At 40.7% G+C, this 19,278-nt stretch overlaps 1 protein-coding gene across 1 annotated transcript in view; it reads left to right on the forward strand.

The window, feature by feature from the left end:
* Pard3b (par-3 family cell polarity regulator beta) overlaps positions 1-19,278 on the forward strand; it is a 1,028,371-nt gene that overhangs the window by 904,792 nt on the left and 104,301 nt on the right. Inside the window, 1 exon segment of the mRNA NM_001191808.3 lies at positions 18,731-18,866. Within this exon segment, the coding sequence (NP_001178737.1) occupies positions 18,731-18,866 (136 nt within the window).

Genomic DNA, 19,278 nt, shown 5'->3' on the forward strand with positions numbered 1-19,278 from the left:
ATATCTATTTAATTTTACCCTCTTGCTTTTGTTGCCATTATATGTGCTAACCATTTGAAACTCTCACAATATTGTATAATGTGTTTTTATGACTGTACTATAACCTGATTCTCTGATAAGCATGTATTTAAAACCCTTTGCCACACAGCTTGAAACATATTGCTAACGATTTTCTAGAAAACAACAAAAGAAGAAATGCTTCAACCAGCAAAGCAGAAGAGTACTTCTGTAACCCATTTGTAATAACTTGAGTATTACCGCTTTCCCACCTGTAAAACTTCATTAATGGGTCCAAAGTAGTACCGTGGTGTTTTAATTTGAACTTCGTGATTTACCAGTAGGGTTAAGAGTTGCTATAGAAACTCATGCCTTCCATGGTTACCACTGGAAGCTCTTATTCTGCCTCGGTGGTCCATTATCTGGGAGAATGGTTTCTGGAGTAAGTCCCCCCACCCCCAACAGATCTATGTGAATTTATCAAGCTGTGTTAGGATGCAGGTTTTCATAACCTTCTTGACAAAAAGAGTGAGTGACGGTACACCTGGGCCTTTTATGCGCTGAACCAAGCCATATCTACTTAGATCTTGTTTAATTGACTCACCCTTCCCTCCAATAGAAGAGCGTCCTTCTGAGCAGAGTATTAAAAAAAAAGTAGATACTGAGAGAAATGTCACTTCAGGGTCTGGACATTGCTATGACAACCCACCCTCCATCTATCACCGTTCTCATCAGCGTGCGCTGCACAGGAGACCCCTTTGCAATGTTTAATCTGAGAATTTTAATATTAAATATCTATTTGACATTGAAAGCTCACACCTTATTTGCTATTGTCAGGCTTAGTTGATAGACAGCTAAGTCAGTCTCTTTTTATAGTCCATTTCTGAAATGAAACCATAAATTTTGAAGCCGGGCTTCATCATTGCAGAGAAAAGCTTTTCCAGCCTATTGTTGAAATATAACATTTTACAGGATTTATGAGGTCCAGATTCAGGAAGATCATTTGCCAAGCACTTAAGGCTGCTTTTGCTGCCCTTTGCTTTTCTTCCCCCTTGAAAATACACATAGGGAGGGGAAAGCCATTAGAAAAGAAAAATTATCAAGAAGAACATACCCTATTCGGTACCAAGGGAAGAGTCCCATGCTTTGAGCATGGGGTGTTGATGGCACAAGGCTGTGTTTGGGGATGAGCAGTTCTGTTGACGTCTGTGAATGAGTGTCCATGACATCTGTCTTGGTAGTAAAAGAAAAACCTCCGGTTCAGAGCAGCCTTTGCGTTCATGATTAGAACACAAGTCTGCACCACTGCACTTCTAGGATTCTTTGAAGTCCTGTGATATGAGAGCTCTCCCTGATTTGGTCATATTCCATTTAGCTTGTTTTATTGCTGTTAATTTTACACAGGGAAATAGATTCTCTGAAACTTGTGATCACAGTAGCTGTCAAGTGGTTGAAAATGAAGAAAACCACCAGACAGTGGCAGATGTATTAAACACTCTGGAATTACTAAATTAATGTAGCTCTTTGTCTTTGAAAGGTTTCGTGTCCAAGGACTGGATTTAAACTAAAAGACGGAAGGAACAATCCTCAATTAGCTATCGCTTCAGCCAGCCCCTGCAACACTGCAGTGTGTGGAGGGTGAGCCGCCAGTGCACCTAGGGAGATCTCATATTGGTTCATTTTGACGGCAAATGACTTAATTTAACATTTTTTGCCCTAACAAATGCATTAGCTAGAAGGGCGAAGTTTTATTTTTAGTTCTTTTTCTCTAAAAGAACCGTCGTGTAAAGCCATATTAAGTAGGCTTCTCACTCCATTTGTTTTCCATCACTGTCCTTAATGCATGGGCCTTTGCTTCCCTTTGAAACTATAAACAGCAGTGGTGAGAGGGATGGGAAGCTGTGATGCTGTCTGTCAGATCCCTCTCCAGTCTCAACATCGCTCCTTTCAATGGCCCCTCCCTGTGCCTGATAATCTTCCTGTGATTCTGTTCTTTATTTTTCTTTTCTCATGTCTTAAGCACAGATGAATTTCAGACCATCTTTTATATTCAAAATACACTGTACAAAGGACTTTAAAAACAAAGTGTTGGTTCCCACCTGAACCATCTGGTTTTCCCACGAGACATGGGAAATTTATCGACCATATTAACAGCAATTTCACCTGCTGAAAGGCTAAGCTCCTAACTGTGTTGTTTGTCTTTCCTGGTTTTCATTTTCTTTGTATGTTTGTTTGGTTTGGGACCAAAAAATATTAGCCTTTTACCTTGGGTATGCGGGCAGTGTAAGGAAAACATCGGTTATTTGCGCAATGCTGCTTTCGCGTTTCTTTATAGGTGGATTCCATTTGGTTCTATGTGAAGACGCACTTCAAAGAAAATTGAGTAACTATACCTCTGGCTTTGTGGTGTTCAAATTGCAAGGTTTCAAGCTTTACCATGAAGCCTGATGTAGGTCTTGGTCGTGAACTCTGCAAATGTTTGCTTTTGTTCCTTAACTGTGATTCCCTTTATGTACAAGGAGGAGCGCGCTCTAGGTTATTGAGTAATTAGTTATCTCGGATTCTTAGGAGTGGATAAGCGTGCCAACTCTGAATCTGACTTGTATATTTTATAGCAACTCTGAATATTCTCTTTGGTCCAGAGCAGAGGATGTGTGTGTAGAATCGTGGCTGCTGAATTTTTTATAGCCTCTTCCCCTTTGCCATTCTGGTGGCTGTCTCCTACAAACTCCATACCTCAGCTGCACAGATCCTCTCTTCATGTTCAGTTGCCCTGACAGATACAGTTGTGGGATACGTTTAAATGTCTCCTGTGAAGATTTGGAGGCCCTGGTTTAACAGAAGCGGTAAAATGACTACTGCAAAGAAAGCTAGTGTAGAGGTAAACAGATGTCTTTTCTTGTCTGGGGACTCTTGTTCTGTGAAAACAGAAACCACAGAAATGAACTCACATGATTTTTGGCCCCCTTCTTATTCTCGTTCTAGGGAAGTAAAAGGGACAGAATTCATTTTATGTCCCTAAGATTCAGTATGGCGTGTTACAGTCCAGGAGTCAGTATCTAGCTCTGCCCCTGAATTACCATGGCTGAGTGTGTTTGCAGGGTAGGAGAACTCAGGAACTACGGAGCACGAAGGAGTCATCGTGCCTGGTAAGCCCATCTCACCACCCGAAGCCCTTCACAGGACTTCAAGGTATTCACGCTCTACAGTGCTCTACGGCTTTCATAGCCAGCCTATAGAGAGCTAACTCACAGGCAGTTTGGATGCCTGTCTTCTTAAGTCTTCCCAGTTGCTCTGAAAACCTATCTTTGAGTCTTTTCTCCATGGCCCCTCACTCTGTCTAACCAGTTGTCCTTTAAACAGTAATCAAATTACTTCAAAGTGTGGATTGTTGGGTTGTCAAGTAACTCAGCATCTATAGGGTGGGTGGCTCTCATGGCTTTCCAATACTTCCTGTGGACTGACTCCAAGGTGATGGACGTACCCTCTTCTTAGCATCACAACCCATTCTTTTGCCCAGAGCTGAGCTTGACCAAACAATAGAGACTGCTTCTGCTTTTCCAGGATATGGAGTGTAACATTTCCACTCAGCAGTTCTCCCCAACGCTGCCTGAGGCTTCAACTACCTCTGCAGAGTGCTAGAAAGTGATATGCTTATTAGACAAGTTTATTAATCAGAGTAGAGTGCTGTTTGGCAGTGAGATCCTAATGAGGATGAGGGGCTAAATTTAGCTCCGAGATAAGGTCGGCCAGTGTTGCTAGCTTGCTTTCTCTATAGCTGTGAGTTTGGATAATCTCACAGTTTCCAGACAGTTTCATCAAGGCCCGCGCATGCTATATTTAGTATGACATAGCACAGAAAAGGTTTCCAGTAACATCATTTCAGCACACACATATATTCCACAAGTATTAATAAGCAAAGCACATTACTGCTTGGCTAGACAATTCTTATGGGAGCTGATGGCACCAAAAATGCTATAGCAATTGCTGCCTAAAGATAGGAGAGCCATAAGAACATGTCACAGCAGAGAAAACTTCAAGAACTGTAGCGGAATTTCTTTAAACAGTGAAATAGCTGCGCAGTCTGTGGAGATGGCAAAGTGACTTGCAGTTAACCATTGAGGTAGGCACAGGGATGCACCTAGGGATGAAAAATAGTAACAAGAGGACAGTACTCCCAGGCTGGTGCTCAACATGCTATTGAGTAGTTGTGACCCTCTATGTCTCCCACATATACCCCCCAACCACAGTACCTAGCCTCCCTCATCCTCAAAACCAAGGTCAGCCCCACTTGCTTCAAAGTCACTGCACACTGTCTTAAATGGCTCTCTTGTTTTCAACTCCCACAAACACTTATGAGTTAAAGGTATTTAGGAGAAGACTAGGTGCCAAGTTTTATAGAAGATACCAGAATGATCCAATGCCTTGCAGCCTTTAGCCACTACTAAGGGGTAGACGAAGATCAAAAATATATAAAGCATGTGAATGATTACAATACCACAGAAAGGAGGAGAAAGGCCATAAGATTAGTGCCAAGTACTGTGAGAATTCCAGAGTAGAATGAAAAGGAATTTCTACCAGGCAGGCTAGGGACAAACCTCATGCTTGGAACCAAATGCACATGAGTCTGCTTCTTTCCATTGTTCTGGTTGCCACTTGGCCCATCCACCATCTTCTCCACTGTACACCTAATTCTATTCTGTATTTCAGACTTTGAGAAATGGTTTTCTAACCAAGTACAACACCCTCCATTCTGTATTCCAAAGAAAATCCAGAATGGTGTCCTAAAGTTTTAATTTTATCCATGTTGCTTCCTGACTTAAAACCTGTTGTCAGCACATTGGCCTTGAAGTAAAATTCAGAAATCTGACACATGGGGCCAACTGACTCCAGCCCCATCCTGCAGAAGGCCTGGGTTCAGAGACTGGAGAAATAGGGGTGGGAGAGACTTGGATAAAGGGTTTGTTTTTTTAAAATCCAGCCTGCAGCCTGCAGAGGTCAGTGAGGGGTTGGAAGGCATTTTAGCAGTTGTAAAGATACAACCAGCTTGCTGCCAGTCGAGATGGTGGGGCTGAGATGGCAGATGATAGAAGAAAAGGGCACAGCGAGGATTGCTTTGAAAGGTCTGGTCAAAGGAGAAGGAAGAGAGAGAATAGCTGAGAGAGGATTGGGTCTCCCAAACAGAAGCCTTTCACAAAGGGCTTTTTACTGTTCCTAAGAGAAGGCAGCATAGTGTCTGTCCTTTGCAGGACAGCTTGGGTCAGTACCTGAGCTGACCAGGGTAGTGGAAGATGGTTCATTACCATAACAACAGAATGTAGGACTGACCTCTCCAGGCCATCCCCCCATCCCAAGCCTATGGACTAAGAGAGGAGATAACAGCTACTCGGATGACATCCTCATTTATATGAGGGTGGGGGGCACTGCACTGACGTCACCAAGCTGTTGCCTTTATAGAGAAGCAAGACTTATTTCTCCACTGACAAGGATTCATGGCATTCAGCAGCTGTTTGGGGTTTTATTTTACTTTTTTTATTTTTTTAGGGCTGCCTCCACCCCCTCCTTCAGTCTTCTCTGGACTTACATCTGTCCTCCCAGCTGTGAGCCACTGAATCCCAGGGTGCAAAACCCAGGGAGACAAGTGGGGAGAATGTACAAATAATAATTATGTGCTGCTTAAGTCTGAATCTCAGGCCATTGTGTGTCCACTGCCAAGGGCCTTCCGATTCAAGTGCGTGCTTCTGTCTCGCTTTCAGTGTCTGTCTGTAAACCTTGATGGTATTAAGCACGTGTTTTAATAAATATTTTGTTTGCTATATTCCCATTAATATTCATAGGGAATGGAGCACTTTGGGCTTTGTGATTTTCTAATAAACATTGATGGTGTTACTAGTTTGTACTGAGTATTCAGTATGCTCCATCAAAATGGCAGCTCTAATTAGGTTCCTTGAATTAGCTAATGGATTTCGAGAAAGATAGCTTAGAAAGCTCTTACAGCTGTCCAAGATATCCCCGCCATGGCAGAAAGACAAAAGGCCCCTGGAAGCTACAGACTTCAGAGCTTTAGAAATGCAGCTGACAGTTAAAAAGATAAATTGCATTCATATTTTTCCAGTGAAAGTCCTAATACTGAATTAATGTTATTCCTGTAGCGAGCATCCATTAGGAAACTCATTTTATTATAAGGATGCATTTTGACCATTAGCTCTCTTTCTTTAGCCCCTCTCCCACCCCTCCCTCTTCTCTCTCCAATTCCCTAGATATTTTGGATGTGGTATTTAAAAGCTGCTCTGAAGGAGAGGAAATGATTCTTTTGGGGGGCAGGTTATAAATTTAAGAACTCTCTTAGATATACAATAAGGATTCAACTTTTAAAGTAAGTCAAGTAATATAAAAAGAAATAACAGGGTGATTCAATTTAAGCCTGGTGGCTTAGATTTTTATGTGGAATTGGAAGAGAATTTGAGCTAGGAGGCCATGGGCTTATTTATACTTGGACAAGAGATGATTTCATTGTAGCCTAGGAAGCCTCTAATAAAGTGTGCTACTTCCTTCCTTCATGCTAATATTCGGTACACCAAATAATGCAGAGCCATCCAACTCCACCTTCCTGTTTGCGTCCTCAGCATGCATGTTTCCCAACAAGTGGTGAGTTAATGGCATTTGAATGGCTATGTTGTATCTTCAAGTACAGGGAGAAAAGTTGTTGTTTCAGATTGGTTAACAATTAAGTGCACAGCAAAATGTACAACAGACATGGTCTCCTGAAAGTTCCTTTTGGATATGTGTGCACTCGTTAACTCTTTAACGTGTGTCCACTCAGAGAATTAACACCTGGACCTTTCTCCTCTAAAAAGTTTCATTTCTCTGGTAACACGGTGGAGCCTTTAAGGAAATGTTTCCTCTGTCATTAACTCCCAACTGTCCACATTCAGTCTTCAACATGTGCATCTTTGTGCCTCTTCTGTTTCCTCTGGCTGGCCTTTTCCCCACCTCATTAGTAACTTTACCAAACAAGGGGCTGGTCCGTGGAAAGAATGTGAGTTTTAAGTCAATTAATTGGGGTATTATTTATAGCTCCGAGAAAAACGCTTGTTGGGAAAGAAAATAACATTGTTGGTTTAAATGGAAAAAAAACTTTTTTTAAATCCTCTTCTGTGTTTATTTTACCATACTCTTCCTAACCACCCATTTCTACAGATAATTGAGAGTTGACAAAAAGATGGTGGTTAATAAAACTGTTGGAACCAGCTAGGGAAGGCACAACATATAGATGACATATCGAAAAACTGCTTTGCTTAATGATAAAAACAAAGCAAACACATTGCTATTTATATATTCATATATGTTAATATACATGAATATATATATATATATATATATATATATATATATATATATATATATATATATATATATGTGTTCACTCCATGTTCCCCTCACATGACTTTACCATAATGGATGGTAAAGGCTATACCTGACATCATGTTTATGGACAAACTGGCTACTGTCACTAGATCAACAGGCTACTAAAAGCTGAGGAAGCCATGTGGCTTTTATTTATTTCACCGTGAGCTACTGAGTTCCACAGTTGGCAGCACGGTGCCTATTTTCCTTCTTCTTTAGTATCTGATGACTCATCCACCTTTCAGATCTGTGTGGCAAGGCGAACACTCCTCTCTGGCAGGCGGATCTTCAGCACCACCATCGCCTCCCCTGAATAGGGCAGTAGTTGTTAATTAAGATCCTGTAACTGCCTTTCCTTTAAAATGCTATGGGAAAGAAAAGTCCTCGTCAGTCCCTAATGGAGTGGGTTCATTTGTTTTGTTTTGTGTTGCTTTAACTTTCTGACCCATGATTTGGCAGGCAGTACCTTTCCCCAGTGGGAAATTCGTCACTGTATTAATGGTGCATCAACTATCAGCACCAGCTCATGTCAAATAAACAAGAGCTCTGCTTATAGACAATCTCGAACATTTCAGTGCCCCTCCTATTGTCTCAGTCCTCAGTGGTCCTCCAGTACAGCATCCAATCATTTGGGAGATGGGTGGGACTAGAAGCTGAGTTTTGCCGATGACGTGGCCCGCCCGCTGTTAAGTTTGAATTGTATGCATACACATATGCAGAAAAAAACCACAAAATGCAAGAAAATTCCATATAGATCAAAGGTTCATCTCGCAGGGCCATTCTTCCAGGATGACCGTGGTACAAACTCTGTTATGATACTGCTATTGTGCTGCTTGAAAGTCCCCCTGTCCCATTCAGAAGGATGAGTAAGAGCTGTTGAGATCCTTCATTTCCCAGAGTTCCCCACTCTGAGACCAGCAGTGCTCTCTTCCCTGTAGCTCCCCCTATGCACCTTTCATGCCCCCTCTTCCATGTCTACCCTCTCAGTCATGCCCATGTCTTCTTCTCTCCACAAGGCCTGACCTTCCCAAGTGGAGTTAATCGTACCATATGTGGAACTGCCTGAGGACTTCGTTAAACACCATGATACTTCCTCATGATAACTGCTACATTCTACTGTCATTATTTGTTTACAACACCATCTCCCCCACTGGACTGTGAAGTCCCTGAGGGTTAGATCTTGATCTGAATCCCTCCCCTAGAGACAGGGCCCTAATGGAGAGAAAGGAAAGTTCAAATGAATGTCCTGGTAGGAAAACAGCTGGTCACTGGAGAGATCCCACAAAGGCAGCCAAGGGCTGAAGTTTGATGTGTAGTAACTATTTTCCATTCCATGATGAAAAGGAGATTGGCAATTCTCTAGCAAGGATTTGTAAGAACCCAAACATCTTTTACCAAATGAAACAATCTATATAGACCATGATAGTACTAACTATTTACAGTCCCATAATCCCTGAGGTCAGGAGGTCAACAGAGAAAGAACACCTGTGTACCCAAGAGCACCTTCTATCCTGGAAAATGAGAGTTGTGGGATCTTGGACCCAGTGACCTTTAAAGCATAAGTAGACCTTACTTCTTATGCAACTCTCTGGATTCAAGAATCTATTTTGATGGGTGGTTGTTCTAAGTATATTTAAAACTGCAAAAGACATCAGGATTTATGCATTCAGATGTAAAAGAAATTAAATCAATGTAGATGCTCTCAAAACAAGTTATTAATAAGTTCTTAGTCTGGTGGACCTAGTTGTTTTAACAGTAATCATAGCATTATCCTGCAAATGGAATTACCTGTTTATTAGAGTGTGAGATTCCACACCATATATAATCATTAAGATCTTCCCCCATGGTCACATAGTTTGGTACAAACATCACTTCTGTGTGATTACATAGTTTGTTATGTGTTGCTCTTTACAGACACTAAGCAAGGACTAAGTTATACACACACAGGCACATATACACATATATACATATGCACATACACATACAGATATATTTTTTTCTTTGATTCCTGACATCTGGAGTAGATCTAAAGCATAATTTTTAGGTTATTTCCATTGATTGAAAAACTTTTTTTCATATGTTTTGCTTTGTCACTTATTTTCCTGAACTCTTGTATTGAAAGAGAAGGTGGGAGACAAGGCTTGGTGTGTAAGAAATTACAGTTTTAACTGCCTGATGTGCATGCACACTTCAGAATGTCCTCTCAATTACAAAGCTACTATCCATGCACTAGATCATTAGAATTTTTTTTTAACTTTCCCTCAAAGCTGTGTCATCTGTTACAGCTTACTTCCTTGGTATCCAAAGGGGAAGGCCTAGATGTCCAGCTGTTGAGAATCAGTGGGTTGACAGCACTCCATGATCCCCAGGGAGGAGAGACCATCTCCATTGTTTCTTCTGAGGAAGAGGGGATTTCACGGAGGCCTAGGAAATTCCCAAGGTTTCATGGCCTGCAGCCCACAAAGGCTTGTTTTCCCAGAGTGACCCTGAAAGCTTAATCCACATCTAAATGTCAGATATGTATTCTTAAAACTCAAGCTGTGTTTGATTTAAGCCTAGAAGGTAATAATTTCATCTTTCAGTTCCTGTAGCTGTTGGTGAGAAGCTCTTTGGGAAGGCTATGTGTGTACATATTATTATTAATTTGCTCAAGTATCTCACACAGCCAAACTTTCTTTCTCCTTGCCTTGTCCTTTGTTCCGTTGAAGAAAATGAATCTAAGCTACACACTGTAGGTTTCTTCCTTCTTACCTGTTTATCTAGATTTTGTTCATCTTCTTTTTGATCATAAAATCCTTTGACAAAACTTTTAAGGTTTCAAGTGAAGGCACATTTTAAAGTTTGTTTTCTAAAGTCATGATATGCTTTAAAATCTGTTTATATTCGAAACTAGCCCAGAAAGACACTACAGGGGATTACTATATTGTTTTCTAATTTTATGTCCTCACTAAGCCCACCCAGTGCTGTTTCCTTCACCTCTGCATTAGATGGCTTCTCCCCTGCCTCAGCAGCATCTGAACCCACTGATTTTTATATACAGGACCATGCTGGATACACAATGCCAGTCTCAACCCTGGAATCCTGTACCTGACAACATACAACACAAATAATAAAAGGTCGTTAGGAACCGACACCAACCGACGGAAACTAAGTTAGCTCATATCCAGGTCACTTCAGTGGATGGAAGGTTTGATGAAAACCTATCACTGTTAAAGTGACCCAAGCCTCTGTTTGTTTGGTTGCTTTTTGTCTAAGCGCCGATAAACTAAATATATCAATTAGATGCACTCCAGAGGCAAGTTGTGCAAGAGTAGTGGGGTCTACCTGGACTGCAACATGGGGCATGGTTCGTTTATCGTCTTAAACAGAAGACACAGCCTCACATTGAACCACATTCACTCTTTTTGCATCTGTGTACACTTGTTTGAAAAAGACAAAGAGAAGAAATGAAGGGACAATTTTGCCACCATTCTGTGTGGATTTCTCAACTGTATTTTGAGATAGTTCTTTCTTAAAAAGTAAACATTGCCATATACATCACTTAGTAAATTTTTGTATAATCCCAATGTACTTCATATCATTAATAAAATTGGCAAAATGCATTGAAGCAATATAGATTATAGATAGATAGATAGATGATAGATAGATAGACTATATATATATATGAAAGATCTAGTATATATGTGGATTACTTAATATCACAATACTTTACTATGTGTTTTAGAGGGAATATATCTTAGTAGTATTCAACTATGAGTAATTCAGTAAATATTTCATGACTAAAACAAAATGGCTCCTGAAATCTGAACACAGCCAGTAGGCCATTGTATAGACTCAAAATAATCTCCTGTCACAGGCTTGTGAAGGTGCGTGGAAGCTGTGGAAATAGCTCAGGCTGTTGTTGAATTATAAACCATATGGCCAGTGCCACTCTGCAGAGTTTCGGGATGTATATTCACTCTGGGAGAGGAGATAGAGTAGCAGGATGTTCTGATCTTAGAGAGCAGCCCTGCATTGTCTCAGGTGACAGGGAGCGAGGAAGAGACATGGCTTTTATCTGAAGATATGACATCAATCTGGTGACAAATCTCAGACATAACACTCCAAGATAAGAGGAAGTCACCCTTCAAGAATCAATACAATTACGTTCAGGTAAATGGTAGCTGTGTTCGTGGCGTGAGTAGAAGTGCTTACCATTATGCAATCGAAAGTGTCATGGGAAGTGTCATTTCATTATGTTCCACCACTATGGCTTGAGTCACTGAGGTCAAAGTCCAGTCCAGGGTTCCAGTTTCCAAGACAAATTTTCAAGCTGCAGAAGTCAGAGGGTCAGCACGTCTAGCTATGATGGAAGAGCCAACTCAGGGATCACGAAGGAGGCAGACGATGGGAACAGGGAGCCTGTTGAGAAGGTTTAAGGGCAGACTCACGTTGCCATGGCAAAGTCAGGAGCCCAGTAAGCCAAGGCTTGTCAAAGTGTTGCATCTAGGTCACATGCCACCAGCACAGCTGTGGGAAGGACCAGGATCTAGCCTGAACTAATATAGCATCGTGATTTTTGTAGACTTTTCTCTTCCCTATGACCCTCACTTGAATATCAGTTCCTCCACCCCCTCACCGCATCCTGGCATACACAGTAGGCTCAGGCAGCACTAGGAACATACACTGAGACACACTTCTCAAAGTTGAATATTATTATAGAACCTAGGATGCTTTCCCACAGTTCTACCACCAACTTGTTATGTGATATTTCTATCTTAAGAAGCCTAACTTCTGTTCCTGACTTCCTATGAGATACACCTCCTGAGAAAACTGAAGGAAGTAGTCCTTGAAAAAAAGAAAGTTCCAGGTAGAAAAAAAGAACATTGAATTGTTTGTTGATAATACAATTTGTCTTGTTATGTTTTGCTTTTTGAGACAGTTTTTCTGTGTAGCCCTGGCTGTCCTGGAACGCACTCTGTAGACCAGGCTGGCCTCGAACTAAGAGATCCACCTGCCTCTGCCTCCAGAATACTAGAATTAAAAAGCATGAGCCACCACCAGGCTTTGTTTGCCTTTTGACTAAGCTCATCAGTGTTAATCAAGGAATTTCAGTGCAGTCATAGTAAACACCAGGTTCTTAATTTCAGAATAATTGTTTTAATCACAAACTGCCTTAGGTTTGATAGGTATCAAATTTCCATATGACCACAGTAAAGTCTTATTATTTTAGGGGAACTGTGGGCAAAACAAGGAGAAAATGGAGAATACCATTTTTACCAAAATTATTAGGATAAGAGCCTCAGTCCTGGCAGCTTTAACAAGCTAGGCTCAGCCAACCATCCTCAGTAGGCCAATTAATGAGACAAATAGTTCTAAAAAGCCAGAGAAAAAAAGATTTATTTGATATAGCCAATTGGGAAAAGAAACAAAGCGGTCCAGTCATCCCCAAGTCTATTGTTTAAGCCCTGAACATCAGATTTGGTTTTAAAGAGAAGGCAAGAAGTACATATAACGAAGAAATCCTGGTGAAGGTATGGTCCCACCCATCACCATAGTCTTGTATACAGTCTCTCCTGAAAGATGGTCTGACAAACTGTCAGATAAATATGAAATCTCCTTCCAAGACAAGACCTCCCTCTGACTGGCACTTTTTATCATACTACCAGTATAACACTCTTAGAGGAAATTCCAACTTCTTAGGGCCCATTGTTTCAATAGTTTGATAGCCAAAGGCAAAGGCCAGAGCATCTCTTTACAGTGTCCTTCCTCAGGTGAGGACTCTTACATCAGCATAGATCATAAGGGAGAATTCTAGAAGAAATCAGAAAAAGAATCCCAAAATGCTCTCCACGGATAGTCAGTTAGGGTCCCCAGATGTCACTGGATGCAAAATCAAAATATCTATGCAATATCAAAATGCTACTGTAAGAATAGGCACTCTTTGGTGGTAGAATATAATTACATAGTCATAGTTTTCAGTAAATGTTTATATTAAATAATTTTCAGAGCTTTGGTGGGCAAAATGTAATTAGGAGATTTCTGTAGAATAAAATCCTCTTAAAATCAAGTATTTATTATTAAATGTCTTTAGTATTATGGGCATACTTTTTAAATGTATTTTCATCATAGAATATTAAATATATACAGTACTTGTATGAATGCCGAGGGCCTGTAGAGTGTATAAATCTAAATGGTTTTTTTTATTAATGATCCTCAACACATACATAAGAATCTCTCAAAAGTTTTACTGGGCAGGAATTTTTCTCCAACAGAACATAATAATTATGTCGATGATAATCTGCCTTAAGCTGGACTTTTTTTTTTCAGAATCTTTTGTGGATTTTCAAGCATAGTTAGCAAAATGAAACTCCACACAGACAGAATTTGTCCTGCTGCCACACTGGCTGTGCCTCACCCACAGTCTTTGTCTTACACATGGGATCATATATGTTGATTTTTCTTCTGCACTCCATTCAGTTTTACACGAGTTTCCCACATAAGCCTGCTAGTGATATAATATTAATTGTCCAGAAATGTCGGTCTGCAATTGCTCCAACATCATTCCTTTAATGAATCCAGACTTCATTGCTTGTATTCCTATTACTTTAGCTACTTCTATTTCTGTTTTTATAGCAAAGATCTGTGCAAATAAAAGAATATCAGAAGGTATGCCTATAAATGTGCTGTGCTAAATTCCCTCTGTGTTGAAACGCCTGTGAACTGCTGTTCCAAAATGCCTGTTGCATTTTAATGCCTTTCTCCCAAGGCAACATGATATAGAAGAAACAGCTAGAGTTTTACAGGCACACAAAGCCTAGCCCACCGCTCTCCACTTGTGTTTCTCTACTTCTCTGAGCCTCAGTGAATGCCAACAACATCATCCTCACAGATCTGAGTGGAACTGGATAACAAGCACAGATCCTGTGCCCTGGGACATCACAGATGCTCCATAAAGCCAGTTTCTTTTCTCCTGCCCCCAGAAGCAAGTTCTGATACTTATTTCTAAGAAGTACTCCTATTCAGGAGATTATGGGAAAGAGTCAGTTTAGATTCAGAAAAAAAAAGTATGCAGTGCCTTGGTGTGAAAGTTTTCCCATATGATGGTCATTTCTGACTATAGATAACTGCAAAGAAAATAAAACCCATTACAACACGAAGCCCTGTCCAGCTTGGCAGCACTATAAAAAGGGCCTGTTCAAAGATACATCTGCCTTTAAAGGCACAGGCTCTGTAATTGACAAGAAATCCTAAATAACACAAATGCCTTTATATATGGCTTGAGTTCACTCAACATTCTAAGATCATTATTGGTCACTTACATAATATAGACAGAGCTAGTTTTGTAAGAACAGTCAGACGCACCTGGGTGTGGTCATGCAAGAACTATAATCCTTGCCCTGGTTCAGAAGCAAACACTCAAGCAAACACACAGAGAAAGTGAACTCTACATTGCCCAGACAATGAATACAGAAAGCTTAACCTTCCAAGTAGCGATGCAGATAGGTGTAGTGTCTAATCCTTTAAGGCATTTAAATTACATAAGAATTTGATATCATTTCTGAGTATGTCAGCTAGAAGGTTTCCCTGACTCATGCTTCATAAAAGCAAAGAGATAGACTGATTGATTGGCACCCAGGACCTTCGGCAGTCAAGTCCAGTGCCCTAGCTTTAAAGTCCACGATGTTTGATGTCTACTAGAGGCCCAGGTCTCTAAGAATAGATGAGATAGAAGAAAAGAGCTCTATCGCAAACCCCAGCCAACAGGTGAGTTTGGATTCACCTTCGCTACCATCTATTACCTGTGAGCCTTGTCTTCATTTTGATGAGCAGAAAAACAAAATTTGTTTTGGTATTCTTTCCACACTTTGAGGTATTTTCCAAAGCTATTACATTAGAATTATAAAGTCCATTCAAGAGTCCATCCCTATAGTTGCTTAGTAGTTTTCTGAAGTTCTGACTTGAAAAGGATTCTGAGACTATCTATGGTCCTTCAGCTGATGTGCCTGCTGGCAGATAATATAAGTAAACATTTGTATCACTATATTATGGCATGAATTATAATGGTTGACACCATTGCTACAAAGTGTATATAAATCTAGCATCAAACTGCTAAATTTGCACAACTCCAACACAAAATAAAACCAGCTGATTACTATGCTTACAACACCATAATATGTAAGATTTTATTAATTTAGTGATAAGCATGTGTGTTATCTACTGAGAGGAGGTGAAACCTGAAATCAGCATATGTGATTCCTAATGTTAACAGATAAAACACTTGGAAAAAACACACCGTTGTTACTAAAGGCAGGAAGAGGTTTAGGAATGGGAAAAATAAGACGGAGTACTGAAAGTTAGTCCCAGATTGTGATACAAGACCTGTGTTTTATTCCCAATATCATCTTAGAATATTCATACTTGGAAGAAGACACTGCATGTTTTTTCGTGGAGACCAAACCATGCCTTTCCTTTTTTTTTTTTTTTTTTAAAAAACTGGGGCCGGATTTCTTTCCCAGGTAAATAGTCACGCTCCTGTCAGCCATCGGGGACATACTTGAATTCTGAGCAGCTGCTTTGATATTCTTGCCCTACTATCTTATTTGAGAATAGCAATCTGATCAAACCCATATTTTTAAAATTCATATATTTATAGGCATATGGAAGAACAGTTTATAGTCTGCATATGATTTTTTTCCTACCACAAATAGAAGAATACTGCGGTGTTTGGTCCATTTTTAAAACAGCACCTTCCAGTCCTTTCTTTCCTTTTTCTGTTTTCCTTTCTTACTGATGACTTCATTCCACTTGAATTCAATGCTTCGGTTCTTTGGGGTAAACTAATAGATTATGTATGCGGTGTTTGCACCACGTTGATTGAACTCATCTGGTGAGCCTGAATGCTGCCTTCGCATCCCCATACCCAGCAGAAGCCTATGCATGGGCTCCAGCCACCAGTCATCTTGTATCACTAAGGAGCCCAGGCAGCTTTCGGAGTTGACATGCTCTTGCCACATGTGCTCCAGGAAAGCTGACCAAGCCCTTAGTGTCTTTGGGGGTTATCTTTTTTTAATTAAAAGAGGAGAGAAGGGAGAATTAGAACTATTTTCAGAATTTTTACAGACATCCTAAAAGAAAATAAAGATCTGTGCTCTACTGCCTCACCCCCCCACCCCCAGCCCAAGCATGTGTCTTATTCTTTTTTTTCTTTTAAGATTTACTCTTATAATTTTCAATTATGTGTGTGCATGTGAATCTGTATGGGTACATGCATGTGAGTGCAGGTGCCTACGGAGGCGAGAGGTGACAGACTCTCTGGAGTTAAAGTTATAGGTAGCTGTAAACCTCCTGATATGGGTGCTGGCAATCAAACCCAGGTCCTCCTAACTGCTGAGCCATCTCTCTGACAGACTCTTTGTCATCTTTGTCTTTGTCAGGGTTTGCCTTTTTTTTAAATAAAAAGTATTAATTGCTGATTAGTTGCCATTGCTTGTATGCTCATGAAGCCCAGTGGTCAGTGCATACTTGCTAGCATGAGAGCACAGAGCCAACATGTGGCCATGCTCTCCACCACCTTGCCATCAAGTAGAAGACTGTGTCTTGCAAAGTTGCTTATTTGCTGCTCTTATAACTTCAGCTTAATTTTCAAATACTTTGATTTGCTTTTAGATAGCTCACCTTTTTATCAGATATCTTATTTAACTGTAAAACTCAACCATAATATGTAAGGGCCTTAATGACAGGCAAGATTCTTCACATCAGGGGCTATCTACCTGTCCAGTCTTCATTTATTTCCACAGTCCCTCCCATATAACTCATAACCAAGAGAGTGGTTCTTAGCCCAAGCTCAGGTCACCAGCAATTACTCTGACTACCTGACAAGAGGATATGTGTAGGAGGAGAGCAAAGGCAGCTGGAACTCTACTTGTCCAAATGTACTGACTGGGAAATGAATCCAAAAGGCAAGATTTGCTTGCTGTGTTCTCGCCCTACCTGGAATTGCCTCCTCTCACTTGCCCAGCCACTGAGAAATTTCAGCTAGATCAGTAGTTCTCAACTTTCTAATGCTGCAACCCTTTAATACAGTTCCTCATGTTGTGGTGATCCCAACCATAAAATTATTCCGTTGCTACTTCATAACTGTAATTGTGCTACTGTTGTGAATCCTAATGTAACTATCTTGTATGCAGGAGAGCTGATATGCAACTCTCAAAGGGTCACAACCCATAGGTTGAGAACCACTGAGCTAGAGTGTCACCTCCTCTATGGGGCCTTCTGTTATCACCTCCCATGACCTGCTCTCATCCTGTCAAAACTTAAGCACTCACATTCCCATAACCCCTGTGCAGATCACTGTTAGGGCAACCATCTTCATGGATCCTAGTTTTCTGTAGGTCTTTCTGTCCTCTTCCTCCAAGAATATGACTTTTCCAGGGAAAGAATACGAACTGTTCATCTCCAGAGCTTACTGTGAAATCCAGCCCAGTTGGGCACTCAATCCTTAAATGAACCAGGAAAGTTCAAAGGCAGTTCAGACCTGTATTTCTGTTTTGTTTTGCCCCCAGCCCAGTCTGGATTGTAAAGCACAAGCATAATCCCGAGTCTGTTAAAATAATCATAATAAATCAATCCAAACTAAAAAGGGACCACTAGTTGCCCACAGTGGCACTGGGCAAGCTGTAAGTCTCAGACACAGCCAGTGGCTAACACAGAGAGACATGGCCCCTAGACAAGGAATTCCTTAGTACAGAGAGGTGTCATCTACCTTCCCTTACCCCGTCTTGCACTTGTGGCTGTATCTTTCATCTTCCTTCCTTAGCTATGGTCTATCATTACCCATATATATTAACCTGTATCCTGCCAACCCTAACACACACACACACACACACACACACACACACACCAAAAGTTCTCGAGTTTCTCTGAAAGGAATGCTGGCACATGTCAGCCAATCATCTGTCACAGTCAACCTTCAGGTCAAACAACTGGGATTTGATCTCAGATAAGCAATGGCATTTGAAGGAATGAAATATCCATATTAAAATTTAACCAAGCACTGATCATAAGAAGAAAAGTGGAGAGCCTTTTAATTACTGTAAGAGGTCAGGACATTATCTCACCTCACTCCCAAAGCATTTATTAATCCCAAATCAGACACTTTGACCCTTGGAATTAAATGTGTATGTATATGTAATGTCCTTTCTTCGCTCATTTTATTACCAATTTCACCATTTTCCTGGGTTAAATTACATTGTCAAATCTTTCAAACTTGGATGTCAGGCCCTTTAATAGGGAGAACAAAAGGGGATCTCCTGACCATGTGACCATGTCTGTTCATGTGTTACAGTGGACGACCCATGGCAGGAACCACTGACCGCATCCAGAAGCTTCGGAAGGAGTACTACCAGGCTCGGAGAGAAGGGTTCCTTTTGTATGAAGACGAAGAGGGAGTAACAAGGCCGTCTGACTATGACCTGCACTGGGTAAGCCCATGCCCCATTCCAATCAGAAATTCCTCTCTCCCAAAATAATTGGGAGCAGAAGTACACAGTCAGGTCAAGAAAGTTCTGTGAATATTGGGTTACACTCAGGTTTCTTGAGTTTTATAGATCTGAACACTACCCAGACCACAGCCATCTTCTCCCACAGAAGTTGTTTATTTAAATCAAACCACACAGCTGTACTTGCTCATTCTCTCTGCTCTCGCTCTTACTTCCTGTTTGGTACCACACTGTTCTGGGGCAAGCAGATGTCAGCTACTTTAAAGAAGACAAAGAATGTTTGTGCACCTTAATCTGTCCACTCCTCTTAGACCTTAAATATTGGGCCCAGCATTAATAGACTTCACAATATTAGATGTGTCTTCCTTAGAAAATGGTAAATAGAAATACATTT

Source organism: Rattus norvegicus, chromosome 9 (assembly GCF_021556685.1).
Source record: "Rattus norvegicus strain SHRSP/BbbUtx chromosome 9, alternate assembly SHRSP_T2T, whole genome shotgun sequence".
Classification (NCBI taxonomy): Eukaryota; Metazoa; Chordata; class Mammalia; order Rodentia; family Muridae; genus Rattus; species Rattus norvegicus.